Source organism: Acromyrmex echinatior, chromosome 7, assembly GCF_024713525.1.
Source record: "Acromyrmex echinatior isolate Ae372 chromosome 7, ASM2471352v2, whole genome shotgun sequence".
In the NCBI taxonomy this organism is placed as follows: domain Eukaryota; kingdom Metazoa; phylum Arthropoda; class Insecta; order Hymenoptera; family Formicidae; genus Acromyrmex; species Acromyrmex echinatior.
The window spans coordinates 11,557,449-11,574,706 of NC_141858.1; the positions used below are offsets into that span (position 1 = coordinate 11,557,449).

At 30.7% G+C, this 17,258-nt stretch overlaps 4 protein-coding genes and 1 long non-coding RNA gene across 6 annotated transcripts; 2 read left to right on the forward strand and 3 right to left on the reverse strand.

Annotated features, from left to right (window-relative positions):
- Positions 1 to 255: 255 nt before the first annotated feature.
- Positions 256 to 3,913, forward strand: tos (Exonuclease tos). The gene is made up of 8 exons (XM_011062731.2): positions 256 to 567; positions 770 to 889; positions 1,025 to 1,286; positions 1,658 to 1,873; positions 2,021 to 2,305; positions 2,420 to 3,418; positions 3,515 to 3,615; positions 3,744 to 3,913. The coding sequence occupies exons 1-8, from the start codon at positions 407 to 409 to the stop codon at positions 3,760 to 3,762; spliced, it is 2,163 nt and encodes a 720-aa protein (XP_011061033.1). The 5' UTR covers positions 256 to 406; the 3' UTR covers positions 3,763 to 3,913.
- A 424-nt stretch (positions 3,914 to 4,337) lies between these two features.
- l(3)neo43 (cytochrome c oxidase assembly protein COX16 homolog l(3)neo43) lies at positions 4,338 to 5,155 on the reverse strand. Its single transcript, XM_011062732.2, has 3 exons — positions 4,953 to 5,155; positions 4,757 to 4,874; positions 4,338 to 4,564 (listed from the first exon to the last, which is right to left on the reverse strand). The coding sequence occupies exons 1-3, from the start codon at positions 5,042 to 5,044 to the stop codon at positions 4,493 to 4,495; spliced, it is 282 nt and encodes a 93-aa protein (XP_011061034.1). The 5' UTR covers positions 5,045 to 5,155; the 3' UTR covers positions 4,338 to 4,492.
- Positions 5,156 to 5,407: 252 nt separating this feature from the next.
- On the forward strand, positions 5,408 to 15,006 carry CycG (cyclin G). Of its 2 annotated transcripts, none has more exons than XM_011062733.2 (7): positions 5,408 to 5,574; positions 10,059 to 10,323; positions 10,542 to 10,958; positions 11,423 to 11,677; positions 11,891 to 12,099; positions 12,195 to 12,264; positions 12,363 to 15,006. In XM_011062733.2, exons 2-6 carry the CDS (start codon positions 10,177 to 10,179, stop codon positions 12,238 to 12,240), a joined length of 1,074 nt encoding a protein of 357 aa, XP_011061035.1. In that variant the 5' UTR covers positions 5,408 to 5,574; positions 10,059 to 10,176; the 3' UTR covers positions 12,241 to 12,264; positions 12,363 to 15,006. The 2 variants fall into 2 exon arrangements, with proteins under 2 accessions (XP_011061035.1, XP_011061036.1); XM_011062734.2 differs by lacking the exon at positions 5,408 to 5,574 and adding an exon at positions 7,834 to 7,856.
- Positions 5,814 to 7,398, reverse strand: LOC147909198 (uncharacterized). The gene is made up of 2 exons (XR_015545627.1): positions 7,052 to 7,398; positions 5,814 to 6,959 (listed from the first exon to the last, which is right to left on the reverse strand). It is a non-coding gene; the product is annotated as an uncharacterized LOC147909198 (long non-coding RNA).
- Positions 15,007 to 15,367: 361 nt separating the features above from the next.
- LOC105149962 (60S ribosome subunit biogenesis protein NIP7 homolog) lies at positions 15,368 to 16,751 on the reverse strand. The gene is made up of 4 exons (XM_011062735.2): positions 16,399 to 16,751; positions 16,065 to 16,290; positions 15,835 to 15,975; positions 15,368 to 15,705 (listed from the first exon to the last, which is right to left on the reverse strand). The coding sequence occupies exons 1-4, from the start codon at positions 16,452 to 16,454 to the stop codon at positions 15,586 to 15,588; spliced, it is 543 nt and encodes a 180-aa protein (XP_011061037.1). The 5' UTR covers positions 16,455 to 16,751; the 3' UTR covers positions 15,368 to 15,585.
- Positions 16,752 to 17,258: the final 507 nt, after the last annotated feature.

The window sequence follows — 17,258 nt, forward strand, 5'->3', positions numbered from 1 at the left end:
TAATTCTAAAAACTGGAAAAAGATAAAAAGTAAATTAAATCGAAATTAATCTACATTCGATAGAAACAAGTACAATTCTTTCCCGCGGTTTCATCACATAACATATATCTAGAAAAACTCGTAGAAATATTGTACAATATTTCCACCATGGAAAAACTGTCATTCAAATTTAAGTTGGCTGTCCTGTTCGCGAAAAGATAGGTAACCAAAATGAATTTTCCAAAATTTACTAGGACGAAAAAAGAAATCTAGAGTTTCAATGTTGGTAGTATGTATATAATAACATGCGCAATGTCAGCGAATCTGGCGGCAATGTAGTTTTGATGTAAGGAATGTATTTTAATAGAATTTGTTATTTAATACAATTTAATTGTTTAAACTGCGACAGAAATTAATTTATATAAATATGGGTATCACCGGGCTGCTACCGTTCCTAGAAAAGTCTTCTAGAAAGACGAATATCAAAGAGTTCTCTGGTGGGACTGTTGCAATTGATTCTTATTGTTGGTTACACAAAGGTGCATTTTCTTGTGCTGAGAAATTAATGATGGGAGAAATGACAGACGCGTAAGCATTAAATATATTCATTATTCTCATCGATATTAGGTTTGTTTTTTTGGTTAAATCTTTATATCAATTCATTTTTTCCTTTTCTCTCCAGCAGGAAAGAAAAGGAAGAAAGATGAACTGGTGCAAAAGTTCAGCCAAAAAGGACAAGCCTATTCTCTTTTACATTAATGGGTATTTAATAATTTTTCTATTCTATCAGGTACGTTGTGTATTGTATGAAATATATAAACATGCTTTTGAAATACAAGATAAAACCCATTCTGGTGTTCGATGGTCAACGATTGCTTGCTAAAGAGCAGACAGAAATCAAGAGACGCAAGTACGTACAAAGAAACAAATTATTCAAATATTATGAAGTTAAAAAATCAAGCTTTATTTACAAAAATTGCTTTAAGCTCACTGTAAATTCTAAATTAGATAAATAAATAACATGTACAACTGTATTGTTTTATAGAGCCAGAGAACTGAATCGTCGTAAAGCGATCGAATTGATACAAATGGGTAAAGTTACAGAAGGAACAAATTTATTGAGACGAGCTGTAGATATCACTCACACGATAGCATTAGAATTAATTAAACAATGTCAGAATGAGAACATTGATTGTATTATAGCTCCTTATGAAGCTGATGCACAATTGGCATATTTAAATATTAGTGGTATAGCTGATGTTGTTATCACAGAGGATAGTGACTTAACGCTATTTGGATGTAAGAAAGTTAGTATATTGTATTCTCTTATAGTTTAATTCTTTCTTTAAATTTCATTTTCTGTTACTTCTTTAATATATAATAACACCATATTGAGAAACAATATAAATGTTTTTTCAAGGAAAGAATTTATTTCCTGTTTATAATGATTGCTTTTTATTTGGTGACATAAGTTGACACAAGTATCATTCTATCTTTGTTACTCATTTCTAAGAAAGTATTATTTGTGTTTACTTGTGTCGCTAAATAGAAAGTATCTAATATTTTTTGCTATACATCAATTTTCTTAAGTCTTAAAAATTATAGATACCAGCTATTAGATAAACGTTTCAAATATGATCTTCATTTATTAAAGTGTTTTTATACCTTTTTATTATAGATATTTTTTAAAATGGATCTTGTTGGAAATGGGATTTTAATCGCACAAGATCAATTACATTTGGCAATGAATGTAAGATCTGAACAATTTGAAATGGATAAGTTCCGTCATATCTGTATTTTGTCTGGTTGCGACTATCTTCCTTCTCTTCCTGGTATTGGCTTGGGAAAAGCACGAAAATTTATTACGAAAAGTACAGACCAAAATATACATAGGGTTAGTTATGTCAAATTTAGCAGTAAACATTTCCATAGCTTAGCAATAAGAAAAACCTAACAAGAATTTTATAGAAAAAAACTATGACAATACGAATGAGAAAGTTGTATGCCTGTCTTAAATAATGCTGATTCAATATCTTTTAAGGCATTGACACGTTTAGGTTCGGTTCTCAACATGAAATCGCTAGTCGTGCCACAGGAATACAGAGACGCATTTATATTAGCTGAAATAACGTTCAAACATCAATTAGTATTCTGTCCATTGCAAAGGAAGCAAGTACGATTGAATCCACCGCCAGCTAATATCACTGAAGATCAATTGCAATATGCTGGGAAAGAGTTAGATGAGGACCTTGCTTTACAATTAGCTCTTGGTAATTGCGACCCAGCTACTTTAAAAATGGTTCATGATTTTAATCCAGATAAAATCGTAAGTAGTTGAATTAATTGTTACAAAACTATACATTGGATAATTTTTAGAAATAATATGGTACTCTAGTAATAAAAATTCAAAAGATTCATTAAATTTAATTACACATTGTAGGAACGAAAAAGAAAGCGAGATACAGGACAAACAATGATTCAAACTAGTATTTGGTCAGATAAATATAAATTGAAGATGAAATGTCAAAACTCTTCTCCTCTCTCTGTACTGAATTCGTCATTTCTTAATGGAAAAGAGCTTGGTAAAGAAAAAAAGTCTCTAAAGAATACATACAGCTCATTAAATTCACATAATAGTTCGAATATTCAAAGCGATCCAGAGGATCATGATTTACACAATGCTGCCATTTTGGATATGTATAAATCAAGTCGAGATGCTAAGCTAATCGACAATACTAACAAAGCATCAGAAGATTATTTAAATTTAACAAATAACACATCACCAGATTTACTTAAACAAAAAAATCCATTTATTAAACGTGTGTGTGATCTTACTACTTCACCAAATATTTTATCCAACGGGAATTATCGAAAAAGAGGAAGAAATTTAATGCGTGTAAGACGAACTCTTGTAGATGAAAATACTGTAATAGAAAGTAAATATTTCTCAAAATCAGATAATAAAGAGTGCAGTGTACTTGAGTCAGAGAATAAAGACATTGAAACCAGTTGGATAAGTACAAACTATAATACAATTTTAGATACGAATGTACATGATGTAACTCGGAAACAACTAGAAAAAAGATTATCTATAACAGACACTGAACAAAATGCAAATTCAGTGGAAAATATTAATAATCCATTTTTATCAAATCAAAATGATTGTTTAACTAATATTTATAGAAATGTTTCTAAAAAATCAAATCCTAATGATAGGATAGACGATGTACCATCAATGACAGATACAACAACTGATAAAAATTATGTAACAAATAATTATTTAGTATCACCAAATTCTAGTATGGATATTATTGATATAAACAATTACGAAAATGCGAATAGTTCGCAAAATGATTCACTCGAATGGATAAATACAAAAAATGTTCAAAGTTTCCCCCATAAAAGAAATACATTGAAGAAACGAAATTCATCGAATCTGGTAAATACGCAGATATATATATAAACAAGTTTTAGAAATAATAAAGGAAATATTAAAGTTAACTGCTTAGTTAATTGCTTATAAAATATTTCTTAGGTACAATTTATGATAAAAAAGAAAGGATTACATCAAAGTAAACAATCGCCAGCAGTTCCTAGACAACAAAGTTTATTAGACATGTATGGATTTCAAAAAAGGTAAAATAAAAATTGTGCCAAGCAATGGGCATGACATCATGTGTTATGCAAAATAATTTTGCACATACATTGTATGTATTAGATATAATTACTGAAAGATTTTATATAATCAAATTTTTTTTTCATAGGTCATCTTTTAAACACTGATTTTAAAAATCTATTAAAAATCTATTAAATTTACATAATTTACTGTTGACCAGAATGTACTAATTAATATTATTAGTGTGATAAGTATTGACAAATGCTCAAATGTATTCTGCAAAAGAATTAAAAGTCGAACATAGTCAGAAAAAGAAAATGTAATAACATTTAAATGCATTTAAAAGAATATTAATATAGACAAGTGATTAATGTTCATTTAAAACGAATTTGATTTGCCTATACAAATGAATCTTGCAGAGCAGCATGAATTCTTCTCTACATTACTTCACTGCCATATACACAAACTATTAATGAAACATTATAATTAAGCATTAGTATAAAAATAAATATTTCAATTTATCAATCATATTCTAAGAATTTAGAGCTTTAGAATGCTCTCTATATGACTTACAAGGTGAAGATCTTTTCTCATATATTATATTATGTTTATATACAGTTATTTGTAATCATAAACCTTGAAAATCTTTTTGAAAAACTGTAAACATTATATTAATTTAATTATAAAGAATTTGTCAATTATTATTGTTAATAAATTTCTTAAATAAGATTACACCAAAATAGACCATATAAAAAATTATATTTCTTAGCATTATCTAATAAGCCTTCATATAATTATCAAGTAATATTATAAGTGTTGCTAAAGATTGATAATTTAATAACACATTTCTGTTAATTATATAACAATCACATAGGCTGAAAATGTTTTTATTTATATTCAATTTTTTGTATCTTCTGATTCATCCCATGGTCGTGATATTCTAATGTTCTCCCAGTTGTCAAGATCAATCTGAATACAAAAAATTACATTGTATAAATCTAATAAGGCTTGTTCTTTTTAGCTAAATTTATTGCACAATTTCGTTGTTTCTTTTAAAAAAAAGGAAAAAATGAGCTATGCAAGAAATTCAGTTAGAAAAAAACAGACTTGTAATCTTGTAAAACTTATTTCAACCTTTGCCTACTGTTCTAACATGCATACCTTCTCCAACTTTTCATATTCTTTCTCCAAAGTAATTTCTTCTGGTGATTTCATTTGAAATCCCTCTTTTTCCAATTCATCGTGTATATCATATTGAGATGTACGTTTATATCTATAACTGAAGATTTATTTTGATGAGGAAATGTGTGTCTAACAGGTGACTTACTTATACTTTTTTATCTCCTAAAGCAAGTACCGTATTTCCGTAAATTCTCGAAGGCCAAACGATCCACCGAGAACAAAAATTAAAAACGGAACACCATACTGCAAAAGTCTAGAGCGTGACATTACATTTTTTTTTATTTGAAATCATAAAAAGTAATAATCATAACCTTCGTTTAAATTTCATTCTTCCTGTTTCGCAGGTTAGAATTTAGGATTAGGTTAGGTTAAAGATGCCTTTTCATGCTAACAATCGATGTTCATCTTTAGCGACAAAACAGATGGCGTGATCAAAATTGATGAATAGCAAAGCGTCAATTCGATCACGTGACGTATTTTGCCGTTAATGAGCATCAGCATGAAAAGGCACCTTTAATCAATGCTGCCAATTTCATTTCTTTGCCGAATTTGATTGGCGCGCTTGCGCATGGTGATCAGCTGAATCAGCGACGCATTTACGGAACTATGGGACGGAGGGAGGAGGGGTGGAAGAGGAAGGCCATCTGGCCATCGCTATTATTGTATACGACCAACGAACCAACCGTCAGTCGTTGTAGTATCAGGTTCTGTTTCTGTTTATTCTCCTGGACTGAGAAGTAAAACGTGAGCCAAAATTGGGTGATTCGCTGACGTAAAAGCGTTTCGGACGCATCCGGGTGAGCACTCGTCATTAATCTCACTATATTTCGTTTATACTTTATCGAAACGAAGAATAATGGAGGGGAAAAAAATTTCGCGAAATTTCGGTGGATTTGTCAGTTGATTGTTTTCGTTTCTTTTTACATTCTTCATCTAATCGCGCGGATTGACTAGATTTTCAAGACGATAAATCCAGCCAAAAGAATGAATTTCGATTACTTTTTACTTCCGGTTTAAATCGAGTTTCCAATCGTTGGTGCGTCGATTCTTTGTGTTGTAAAGTAGAAAGACCGTTCTGTTTAGGTCTAGATATATTCTGTTTGTTGATAGCAACGGGACTAACGAAAGTCATTTGATACTTGGATCTAAGAAACTTGAGAGATTGTTTTGAACGAAGTTCCTTTGCTGTTCTATTGATTAAGCTTCCGATTTACGAAGAAAGCGATGCGTGGGTCAGTGTACTCTTCTATTATGAACTCCGTTACGAGTATTGTTTCTTTCGTTTATTCCTAGGCACGTATTATAAAATTATTCGGAATGCATTCCGAATAATTCCATAGTACGTGCCCTGAATGGAGTCAAAGTGACAAAATAGCAATGAAAATAAACGTTGGTATTCTTACGACTTAATATTATAATTAAAGAAAAAAAGGAAACAACGAAGAAGTGAAATTTGCAATTTATTTGAGCCAAGCGACTTAATTCTTTGTTTTATAATATCCATTTCCAATGCAGATTAAATCTTATTTAATCTTAAAATTAATTTAAAGAATATTCTAATGCTTATAGAACTAAAAAGATAAAAGAAAAAATTGAAGAATTTAAATTAATGTGCATTGCATTGCATTTTTTAAAATCAAATATGAAAAGATAGAGAATATTAAATTATTATTTAAATTATAAATTGAAAAAGTATTATTTAAATTTATTGTGATGTAACTTAAATAAAAAATATTATTTAATTTAATATAATTAATAATTAGATCTATTTTTTATATCTTTTTTAAATCAAAAATATTTTTGGAATATCAAAATTGTAATTAAGCATTTCACAAATATTAAAAATGTTATATAACGTTTCGCTAAAAATATTTTTAAAAAAGGAGAGGGACTTCTTCAAGAGGGGCCATGACCTTCATAGCTCCCTCCCCTCTAGATTCGCAGTGTTACATTGAGGGAAAACGAAACGATGAACATACATAAACGATGAACACAGACGAACAGAAATCGGTTATTTCATCATCGGTTTATTTGATTTTTATCAATTGATTTAATATGGAACATATTTCATTTTTTATTAATTCTATCATTTCTAGAAATTTGTATAGATTCGAAAAATAGTTCGCCGGTTATAATTAAGTATCGTCTCAAATGTTTGGAAATGGCAAAGAATCGTTTGCTCCTGAAATGTGATATTGTTAAATTTAAAAAATTTAATTACGTTAATCACATTTCTTTATTTTATATGTATAATTTTTTAAATAATTTACTCACATATTCGCAGTATTTGCTACCAATTTTAGCCATCGCAGGATTTATATACATATATAGATGCATCTTCTAACATGTGTAACATCGAAAAATCAATAAATATTTACGTCGGTCTGGAGTGCATTGAACTCTGGGAATATGTACAACGATGACGTAACCTTTAACCTCGTAACGGCGCAAAAATACTTACTACCTTATCTCGATTATTCGATGAATACATAAATTATATTATATTAACACAGCATACATTATATTGATAGAGATTAAATTATTCCGAGAATATTTAGCAAATTCGAATTTTTAATTATTTTTTAATTTTTAAATAATTTTTTAAATAGTATGAAACGACATTTGATAACAATATATATATAATATATATTATATATATTATATATATTATATAATCACACATATTTATATTATATTGGGTCATCTAAAAAGTATCCGCGGTTTTTTGTCACTAGATGTGCGTTGATAGTCATATATCTAGTGACAAAGTACCGCGGATACTTTTTAGATGACCCAATATAATCACACATATTTATTCTATACCAAAAAAAATTTCTTTACTGAGCTGCGAAATTTCTACGCAATACGGCACCTTCCTTTCGTCATCATGTCAGCTCTGGACCGTTTCGTTGGTCAGAAAAAGATACGAGTTAAACGCTGTCTTTCTCTTTTTCCCCTTCTTCTGTTATCCGAATCACGAGTCCCCAAGCTACCACATCATTTTACGAATGATTTGTTTGCTCCGAACGATAGAGAAGTCTTTTCTAAGTAAACCTCCACCGCGTGTGGAACTAAACAGGTAGTCTAATGTCCATTTCTATTAATATAGATTAACTTTAATCTCGGTTCAACTTACTCTTTATTCTTTTCTAATTCTTAAATCTGGAAAAAGACAAAAAGTAAGTTAAATTAAAATTAAAGTTGATTTACATTGATAGAAACAGATATTAACTTTTTTTTTTCATCACTATAGATTAACTTTAATTTGGTAGATTAACTTAAACTCGATTTAATTTACTTTTTTTTTATATTTAAACTGGAAATTATTGTATATAAATTCACAAGAAATATTATTATGAACGAAGAATCGCTTTGACCGAATATAGTGTTTTCTATTCATGTGTCTTTATTTTTTTTAAATTCTTATAAAGAATAGAAAGTAAATTCTTATAAAGAATAGAAACTGGAACTAAAATTAATTTATATATATATATATATATATATTAGTAGAAATTGCCATAAACAATAATTCAATCGGAGATTATATAATTTAACCGGCAAAACTTTTAGCTTGTCTTGTTTTATCAGGCATCGTGAAGTTATATACGAATATCGTAGTATTAGACAAGTAGATTGTAACATTTCAGGTTTGTTTTCAACGTTTCGCTCTTGTTTACTTGCTTATTCTTGCATTTTATTCTTGTCTTGTGAATGCGTCGAAAAAAAATATAATCGCATTTCATTTTTCGGTGAATTCGCAATCGAGAGTCGATGCATCAATCGAGTATCTCTATAAATGCATAATATTAATATTCTATGAATATGCTTAAAATATTGAATAATATGCGCCTATATACGGATACTGATCCGAAAACTACGCAAGACTTTGACCAAAATACGCAATTTCTTCGACAGAGAATGCCACTTATCTTCCCTGTGACGTCAGATCGTGCAGACTTATAACGTTGACTCGCTTAATTTGGAAGTGATTCGTCTTTAACTTTCAACGCTGATAATATCTAATAAATCACATTAAGTCGGATTTCTCTTATATTTCTTGCACACTTGACATTGAAATTTGTGGTATTTCAGTAATGACGGATTTGGAAGGTGGCTTGTTTACGAGTATATAAACATAACTTTATCTCTATCTGAAGTGACTGTTTATGAAACGTCATTGTTTCATTTATCGAAGATACCTGACTATCTAGCCACGATGTTGACAGTCATTCATTTCCTTTTCTTCATTATTTTTCACGTATTATAGAACTGTTCGGAATGGATTCCAATTGGAGTTATTCCTAGAAAACATAATAGAATCTAGAGAATAATTGAATAATTTGTATTGAAATCCATTTTGAATAAGTCTACAATACTATTTTGTTGCTTCATACATCCAATACGATCTGCTCTCTCACCTCGAAGGTGATTGAGGAAAAAAAGAAGGAGAGAGAGAGAGAGAGAGAGAAGTCCAAGTGCTTTATCGGTATGTTGCATCCTTGAGACGCTCTCTTTTCAACCGAGTCGCACAAAGGCAATACGTAGCATTTTGTTTATATGAGCAGTCGTGTTAAAAGAGAAAATGATTCGATCGACCTTGCATAATCGTGCGTTTGTTCACGTACGACGCAGAATTATTTCAGCATTGAAGGCGTAAGACGTTTTCATAAGGTCAACTTGATCTACTTTGATGAATATCAATTACATGTCACTGGAGAAATTTTTTAACAATGAAAAGAAAACCTTGCGACGCATTGGGTTCAACTTCTAATAACAAATTCGAGAAATGCAAATGGAAGTTAATAAGATAATTTTAACGTAATTCTTTATTCGAACTTGTTGAGGGACTAAACAGTTGTTGATAATCGAGTACTTATTAGTTTTGATAATAACAGCTGACTTTAAAAAATTAAAGTCCAACACATCAAACTCTTATTATCCAAATAATTATCGGAGCATAAACTTCTTCGTGCAAATAGGGTACAAATAAATGGAATTCTACTGTATGTTATCTATTACAGTGCTGAAAATTTATTGTAATTAGAATGTTCGTAGTATTAACAAATTCTATATTAACAATTTCTGTAGTAACTTCATCTTTCGATGTATAAAATGTTTTTGATTTAGAAAAACTCTGATCTAAATCGAACGAGAGATAGCTATTGTTCAAAGTTTGTAAATTTTGGGATATGCCATCTTTTTTTTCTCATTAATGATATTATGTATGGACACGAAAAATTTATCTCGAACTCTGTTTATACTCTTATTACTCTGTTTACAGATACAAGGCTGGCCAGCTGCGCCATTCTTGTTGTGTGGTTCTTCTCATCAGCCACACTACACCCGTCAAACCTGGTTGCCGGGTAGTCGTAGTCGGATTGTTGTAGTTAGCTGTTGCGATGTCGCACACCGCAGGAATGGACACGGGCTTGCCTGTACCGGATGCCATCCCTCCGCTCGAAAAACTTCAAGAAGACCTGGTCTTAGACCTCGTCCAGGAGATCAAATTTCAACCGGACCTCCGTCAATTACCTATAATAACACAGGTAAGAACATCCATGTTATGCAGAGGAAACTGTTAAAATTTTATAAACTAGCATCAATGAAACTATCGATTATGATGAACTTTATCTTCTATATTTTAATATAGCAAGATTTTAATATAATATCTTCAAAGTTTTAAGATTTAACATATATTACAGATTAATAAAGATTAATGATAGTATTTGTTTATATAATTATCGAACAATTTCTGTTTGTCCAGGACGATGAGATAACGATTGGTGCTCGAGACAGATCTGCTCATGTACTAAGATGCCTAAAAGTGATGTACGATTTGCCTTCAGACGTATTTTTCATTGCGATAAATCTGATAGATCGATTCTTGACTAAAATGAAAGCAAGGCAGAAGCATATGGCCTGCATCAGCGTGTCAGCCTTTTACATTGCTGCCATCCAACGGATGCAGTCTATAGATGCCGAGCACTTAATCTCGATCTCACAGTGCAGATGCACTGCTGATGACTTGAGGCGCATGTCGGAAGTGATACGAAATAAATTGGAATGGGCACCCGGCACTGAACCTACTACCGCTCTGACTTTTCTACAGTTGTTCAACAAAATGTTTCATGCGGTAGCGAAGCAAATGCATCTCGGCGACGTGTATATCAATATCGTCAAGGTGAGCTATCATCTCCTAATTTATTTATAGGATAATCTCTGAGTCCATCGTCTCTTATCACAGACATGGTGATCTCTTCTGCAGATATCATACGAAACTTACAATTTTTGCTGGTTCCAAATGGCTTATTAGACGAGATTTATGGCAAAGATATTTTCGGTGATTTGTTTTCTAAGAGATCAAATAAAATCTGATATATGTATGTTCTAGGTGGATTTGAATCCGGATCTTTGGCACAGAGAGCCATGCAACTCTATGCCACGATCGCTACATAGATAATAAAAAAAAAGAAAAATCACTCTCCTTGATATCAAAAAATGAAGCGCTAATGAAAAAATATTCGAAATATTTGTTAAATCACACGTTAATCTTATTAACGAGATACTACCGTGTATCCTGATTCATTTTTATTAATATGAAATGATGAAGCTGTACTCCTACGAGCATCATTCGTCCTGTTTCAGGAATCTGAATTGATCCTCAGATTGGAAATGGTTGCTTGCGACGGTAGCTGTGCGAGTCTCAGGCTCTCCGAGGTGGCTCTGGTATTACTCTGCACTTATTTGGATTCTGCTGTTAATCGACTGAATGCAAATACAGACGCCACCGTGTCTGCCGACGACCCATCCTCATATAACACTTCCGTCATTACATCGTCCTATCAGATGCTGAAAGACGAACTCATGCAGTTTGCTGTGGAGCTTCGAGAGAAATGCAATGTAAATATTTCATTATTCGCTTTTTAAGTATTATTTAGTCTAAATAAATATCGGAAGAAATTGCGAAAAATATTTTCGTTGAAATGAAAATTCTTCAAATAAATTTTCGAAGCAAGATTAAAACAAAGAACAAATTAAAGTAGAAAATTACAGGATAACTTGGCTCGCGTAATTTATTTGTTGATTTAAGCTCATATTTTTAATACGTTTTAGATTTCGGAAGAGAGTTTCCGCTCCACTCATGGGACGGTGGGTGCTGTACTGAGCAAGTATAACGCCCAGGAACAAACACCTCATAGACAGAAGTTAATCTGGAAACTTTCATCTCGCACTGCATGTATTCTACGTCCGACCGACAAATTCAGATCTGTACTACCAGCCATCGCGGAACATGCGCCGATTCCATCTCCGAGCAGAATCAGGTATCTATCACCACTTCTCTCTCTTTCTCTGAGTCGCAATTAAAAAATGTCATATATTATTGGAACATAGGATTGCATGAATCTTTCTTTTGTAGAAAAACTCGTAAATACGCCCGACGCCATGGCAATAAGAGACGTTAAAGTAACATCATCATTTTTTTGGAGGTATGATTGATTTTTGTTCATTCTCTACTGTTGAAGATAAATTATTACAAATTTTTGGAACGAATCTTGTTACATGTTTATTTTTTACTTTCTTTCAGAGTACGGTACTGGAATTTTCATCTGATATATCACGTTTTTGATATATTAGATGTCTAGTATACGTCAAATAAAAGCGCAAGATTATCACTTTTTCCAGTACGAAGATCAAAATTTTACTCGAAAGTACAAACGTCGATTCACGCATTGCAATGATTTTCCATAGATACTTTGTTTACATGCTCTTTAGATGTCATACTGGCAAGATATAAGTCGTCGTCTTTCACTATATAAATATAAGATATAATTATGTATAAACAACGTGTCATAAGATCGCAAAGTAAACACAATGGCCGGTATTCATAATCGGTTTTTATCTTAAGTAACGTCTTAAGATGCTAATGAGACTCTAATTGATTCATGATGTACTAAAGACAATCTTAAATATAAGAATCGACTATAAACCCCAGCCAATAAGTAATGAAAAGGTCTTATCGATCTGAGCTGGATTTTAAAGATTCACATGCTGCTAAAACAATTAGAGCAACGGATCTGTCACTCTTATTTCAGCAGCTAAAATGATAGTGCTATCGCCGTGTCGATCATATTGATCAGCGTTGATATATATAACTTAATTTATTCTTTGTTACTGATCCAGGTAACACACACAGAGCGTCAAATCTGTTACTCAAATGTCAAATTCGGCGATTCTTACCTTTTTTCATGTATAAAGTCCTTCGACAAAAAAAGTCAATACGTGATCTTTTTTTGTCACTGAAACGGCCAATTTGAGCGGCTCGTAAAACTGCACCTTAATTAAATAATATTTCGGTGTGAATTTATATACATATCCAGTTCTAGTTTTATAGTTCTGTATGTTTTGCCAGTATGTGAATTATCGTACTATATGTTGATCTCTGCTGCTAACTTTTTCATTGCATTACACGTACATATTTTGAGATATTTATGCAAATATTTTATAAAGAAAACACAGAGTTATTCTTTCTGTATTCCAATGACAAGATTGGAATTAAAGTGCTGTTACAAGCATGAGGAAAAGGAGGAATAGAAATGAAGTAAGTTCGTCTTTACGAAGTATTGAAAATTAATGTGATACAATGTCATTTATAGTGATTATCTAATTAGTAAAACAATATCGGTAAAAGCGTGTATATCTGTATATTTACAAAATGTGTTGAAAACGAGCAAAAAGATATAAAAGAAAAAGTAATATAAAAGCTGTAGTAACGAAAGAACGTTAAGAATTTCGTATAACGTAAAATTATTATTAAAAAAAGAAAAAAGGATTATAAAGATAAGTTGGCCGGTACAAATAAGAGGTGAACTTGCTAAAACCTGTGTTTGCTAAATTTGATAAAGAAAAAAAAATGTTTCTTGTCAGGATTGGCAAAAAGATGTTTTTTTTTTTAAACAAAATATTGTAATGTTTTTTAATGTTTCATACGTGCTTTAAACAGTTTATAAAAATATGTTTAAAAACATCGATTAAAACGATTTTAAATCGTTTCAAACGGTTTAAAACATGTGAAAAACATTATTTTTACCAACCCTGAATTTTATTATGTTTTGAAATCTTTTCTTTATAGTGTATTTGCATTGAGAAAACGAAGCAATTGATAAAATGTAACACGGATTTGTGTTGTACTTTGAATGAATTTCTGAGTTGTACATACGTATGTATGGGTCAGATAAGTAATAATCAATAACGAGAAAAGTACGAACTGTAATAAATTCATTCAACATTTCAAAATGCACTAATGGATAACGTAGAATATTGGAAACAAATTTTGCTATGCAATGTAGAAGAGACATGATTTTTTGTATGTAAATACCAAAAATAAGACATTGTATTTTCTTTCTTTCAAAAATCGTGTTCGAATCATTTTTTATTCGTACTAAATTATCTTTTATATTAGATTCTCTTGCAGTTATAAAAGAATGCTTTTTATTGATATCGGTTAGCTTTATGTGATTTATATCATTACCTGATTTATATCGTGATAAGATAGTTCTAAACATGAGTGTCAAGGAAAAGGTGTGAAGAAATATTCTAAGTCCGATCTCTGTCTGCCTCTCAAATCTTGATTGGTTGCGTAATATAACAAAGTATAGACTGCGTGCGTTCTACGTTTGCAACTATCCTAGCGGAAAAAAAATTTTTACGAAAAAGTTACAGAAAAATTATCCTTATTGAGACAAGATTAGAAATTCTTAGTTTTTTGTAAAAATTTTTTTGCCAGGACAATTAAGGATTAAAAGCGATTATCATATCGAAATATGAGAAGTGAGTATCGAATAAACTTCAAAAGTAAACGAAAGCATGTGAACGATGCGTCATAATGCGAGCAAATATGATTATAATTTTATTTGCCAAGAACTTGAATTTTTTAGACGATATTTCTCATCTATTTACGCTGCACACCAAAAACATTAAACGATAAGTCGTTATTCACAGTTCATGGTAGCTCATGATTTGCGCATTTGGGAATTTCGGTTTGTATTCTTTGCATTTGTAATAACTGATGAAAAAGAAAAAAAAAGAAACAATTGATAGTTCAAATAAATTTGTAAATCTTAGCCAGTTTACGCTAGTCATAAGTCGTACCGTACTTTCATTTTATGATCTGTGAAAATACATTCTCTTTTTGCCATGTGGCATCAATACATCATGCAAATTTCATTCTACGAAGCTTTTTTTATTTTCTAACAAAACCACATCACTATCGATAGAAATCATTTGAAGTATCATGTATGTTGTTATACATATATATTGTGTACATTACATCCAAATAATTTTATCAAAAGAGCACAAATTTTTACTTGTCAATATTGTACATTACATATACTTCAACATTGTTAATATATTATTGTTTTTAATCAGCAGGTATAATACATTTCAAAAATTTTATGTAATGTGGAACACGTAAAAAATAGAATGTACATATTTGTATTTTATATTGATCATAAAAATTGAATTTGTAATGTACAAAATTCACTTGTAATAAAATTATAGAAGTATGGAGATAAAATATAATCTACCGTAATCTTTTACAAACAAATGCAATCTATTTCATGCCATGAATTGGATACATACATATATTATACAACATGTACACGAGCAATCTTTAACTTTATTAACTCGTTTCAATATATAATATTACACGAATCACAGACATTTAAATTATAAGATGCAAAAAAATAAGCAAACTTGTTATATAAATTAGATATGTTTTCTTTAAAAAAAAGAACAGATGTAAATCTTTGTCACAGTAATGTGTCTTCCGAACGAATATACTCTCCAATATCTGCTTGGTGAAAGCAAATTACTGCTACTGGATCTGCGTGTTTGCAATCAGCTGTACTTTTTGCAGCAACGCCAAATCCCTAAGACATTAAATAGGAAACATAAATGTACTTATTATTGTCTTATTATCTCTTTTTATATAATAATGTTTAAATGAAAGAGATAATCAACAATACATTGAAAATTGTATTTAATTCGATATAACATACCAGTGGCAAATCATTCATGGAAAATATGACGACACCTTGATATTGATTAGTGCCTTCTGTTATACGAGCAAGACCTGATTTCATAATATGATTTCCATAGAGAAACTGTTGCTCCGCCGAAGGTTTTACCCAAATTTTGTGCTTGATAAAGAATTTTATATTGTAAATTTGCAATACTTATTTATTATACTTATTTAAATTTGAATATATTTATAAATATGCATACTCACTTGTGCATAAGGCGCTAGATAATGTAACGCAGTGATATGTAACCTGAACTTTCCTGATTTTGTGAATTTACCAAAACAAGTGCCTAAACTTAACAGATGATCAGATTCTACGTTATTCGCTAACGATAAAATTTTCTCCGACACATAATACACCCTGTCCTTTTTCTCCCGAAAGCAATAAATACCATCTGGTCGATCAATCAAATTCTTCACATTAGTACCAATGCTACAACAATTAATTTGAGATTATTACGAATATACCCAATATATTTAGAACCTACATTCAATTAGACAATTATGGAATAAGCATAATTTAAATTGTAAAGTTACTTACTACTTAGTTAGCTTCTCGAATACAAGCTTTGTTTTCTCCTCTGATAAACGCTTCATTTTTAGAATATACAAGAGAACATAAAATAAATCATTTATTTATTTTCTTTAAAAGCTCCACGTGATACCTCTTCATTCGCATTTCACATCTCAAACACGTATAAAGAAACGCTCATATCACAATAACTATTAGTAGCCATTCAATCGATTTGGACAAAAAAATTCAACCTATCAGCGTTTTCATTCACGATTGTCGTTCGATTGTCATTTGTAGTTACGTTCAGGGAGAAACCTGAGAGAGATGCTAGTTTTTTTCCTGTTACCGTCGAAATCGCCCGAATACTACATTATTGCCAGAACATCCATTTTCAATTTGAGAACGTGACTATATACATTTTCTGACACTATCGATAAAATTGCTGCGTTCGGCAATGTAAATCAAGGGATCGATTCTATATATTGAAACGAGGTAAAAATTATAAAAGTGAACGAATTTACTAGAATACTGATAATTTCATTGGTCAACACTTAGTAAATTCGCTCACTTTTATAATTTTCATCTCGTTTCAAGATACAGAATTGTACCTGTATTCATAGTCAGACCTCATACTTAAGGCTTCCTTAAATTTATCTTTAGATATTCTACGAATTATTTCATTGGCTGCTGAGCATCTAAAGATAAATTTAAGGAAGCCTTAAGTACAAGGTCTGACTATAAATACGGGCATTAGAATATCATTTGTATAATTACAAGAATTTAAAAATTTATAATTTACAATATAATTTGTATTTACAATACGATATTTTCAATTATTGCGCCAGAAAACTTTTTCTATGTCGAAACTCATCAAAAATTGTGTAGTT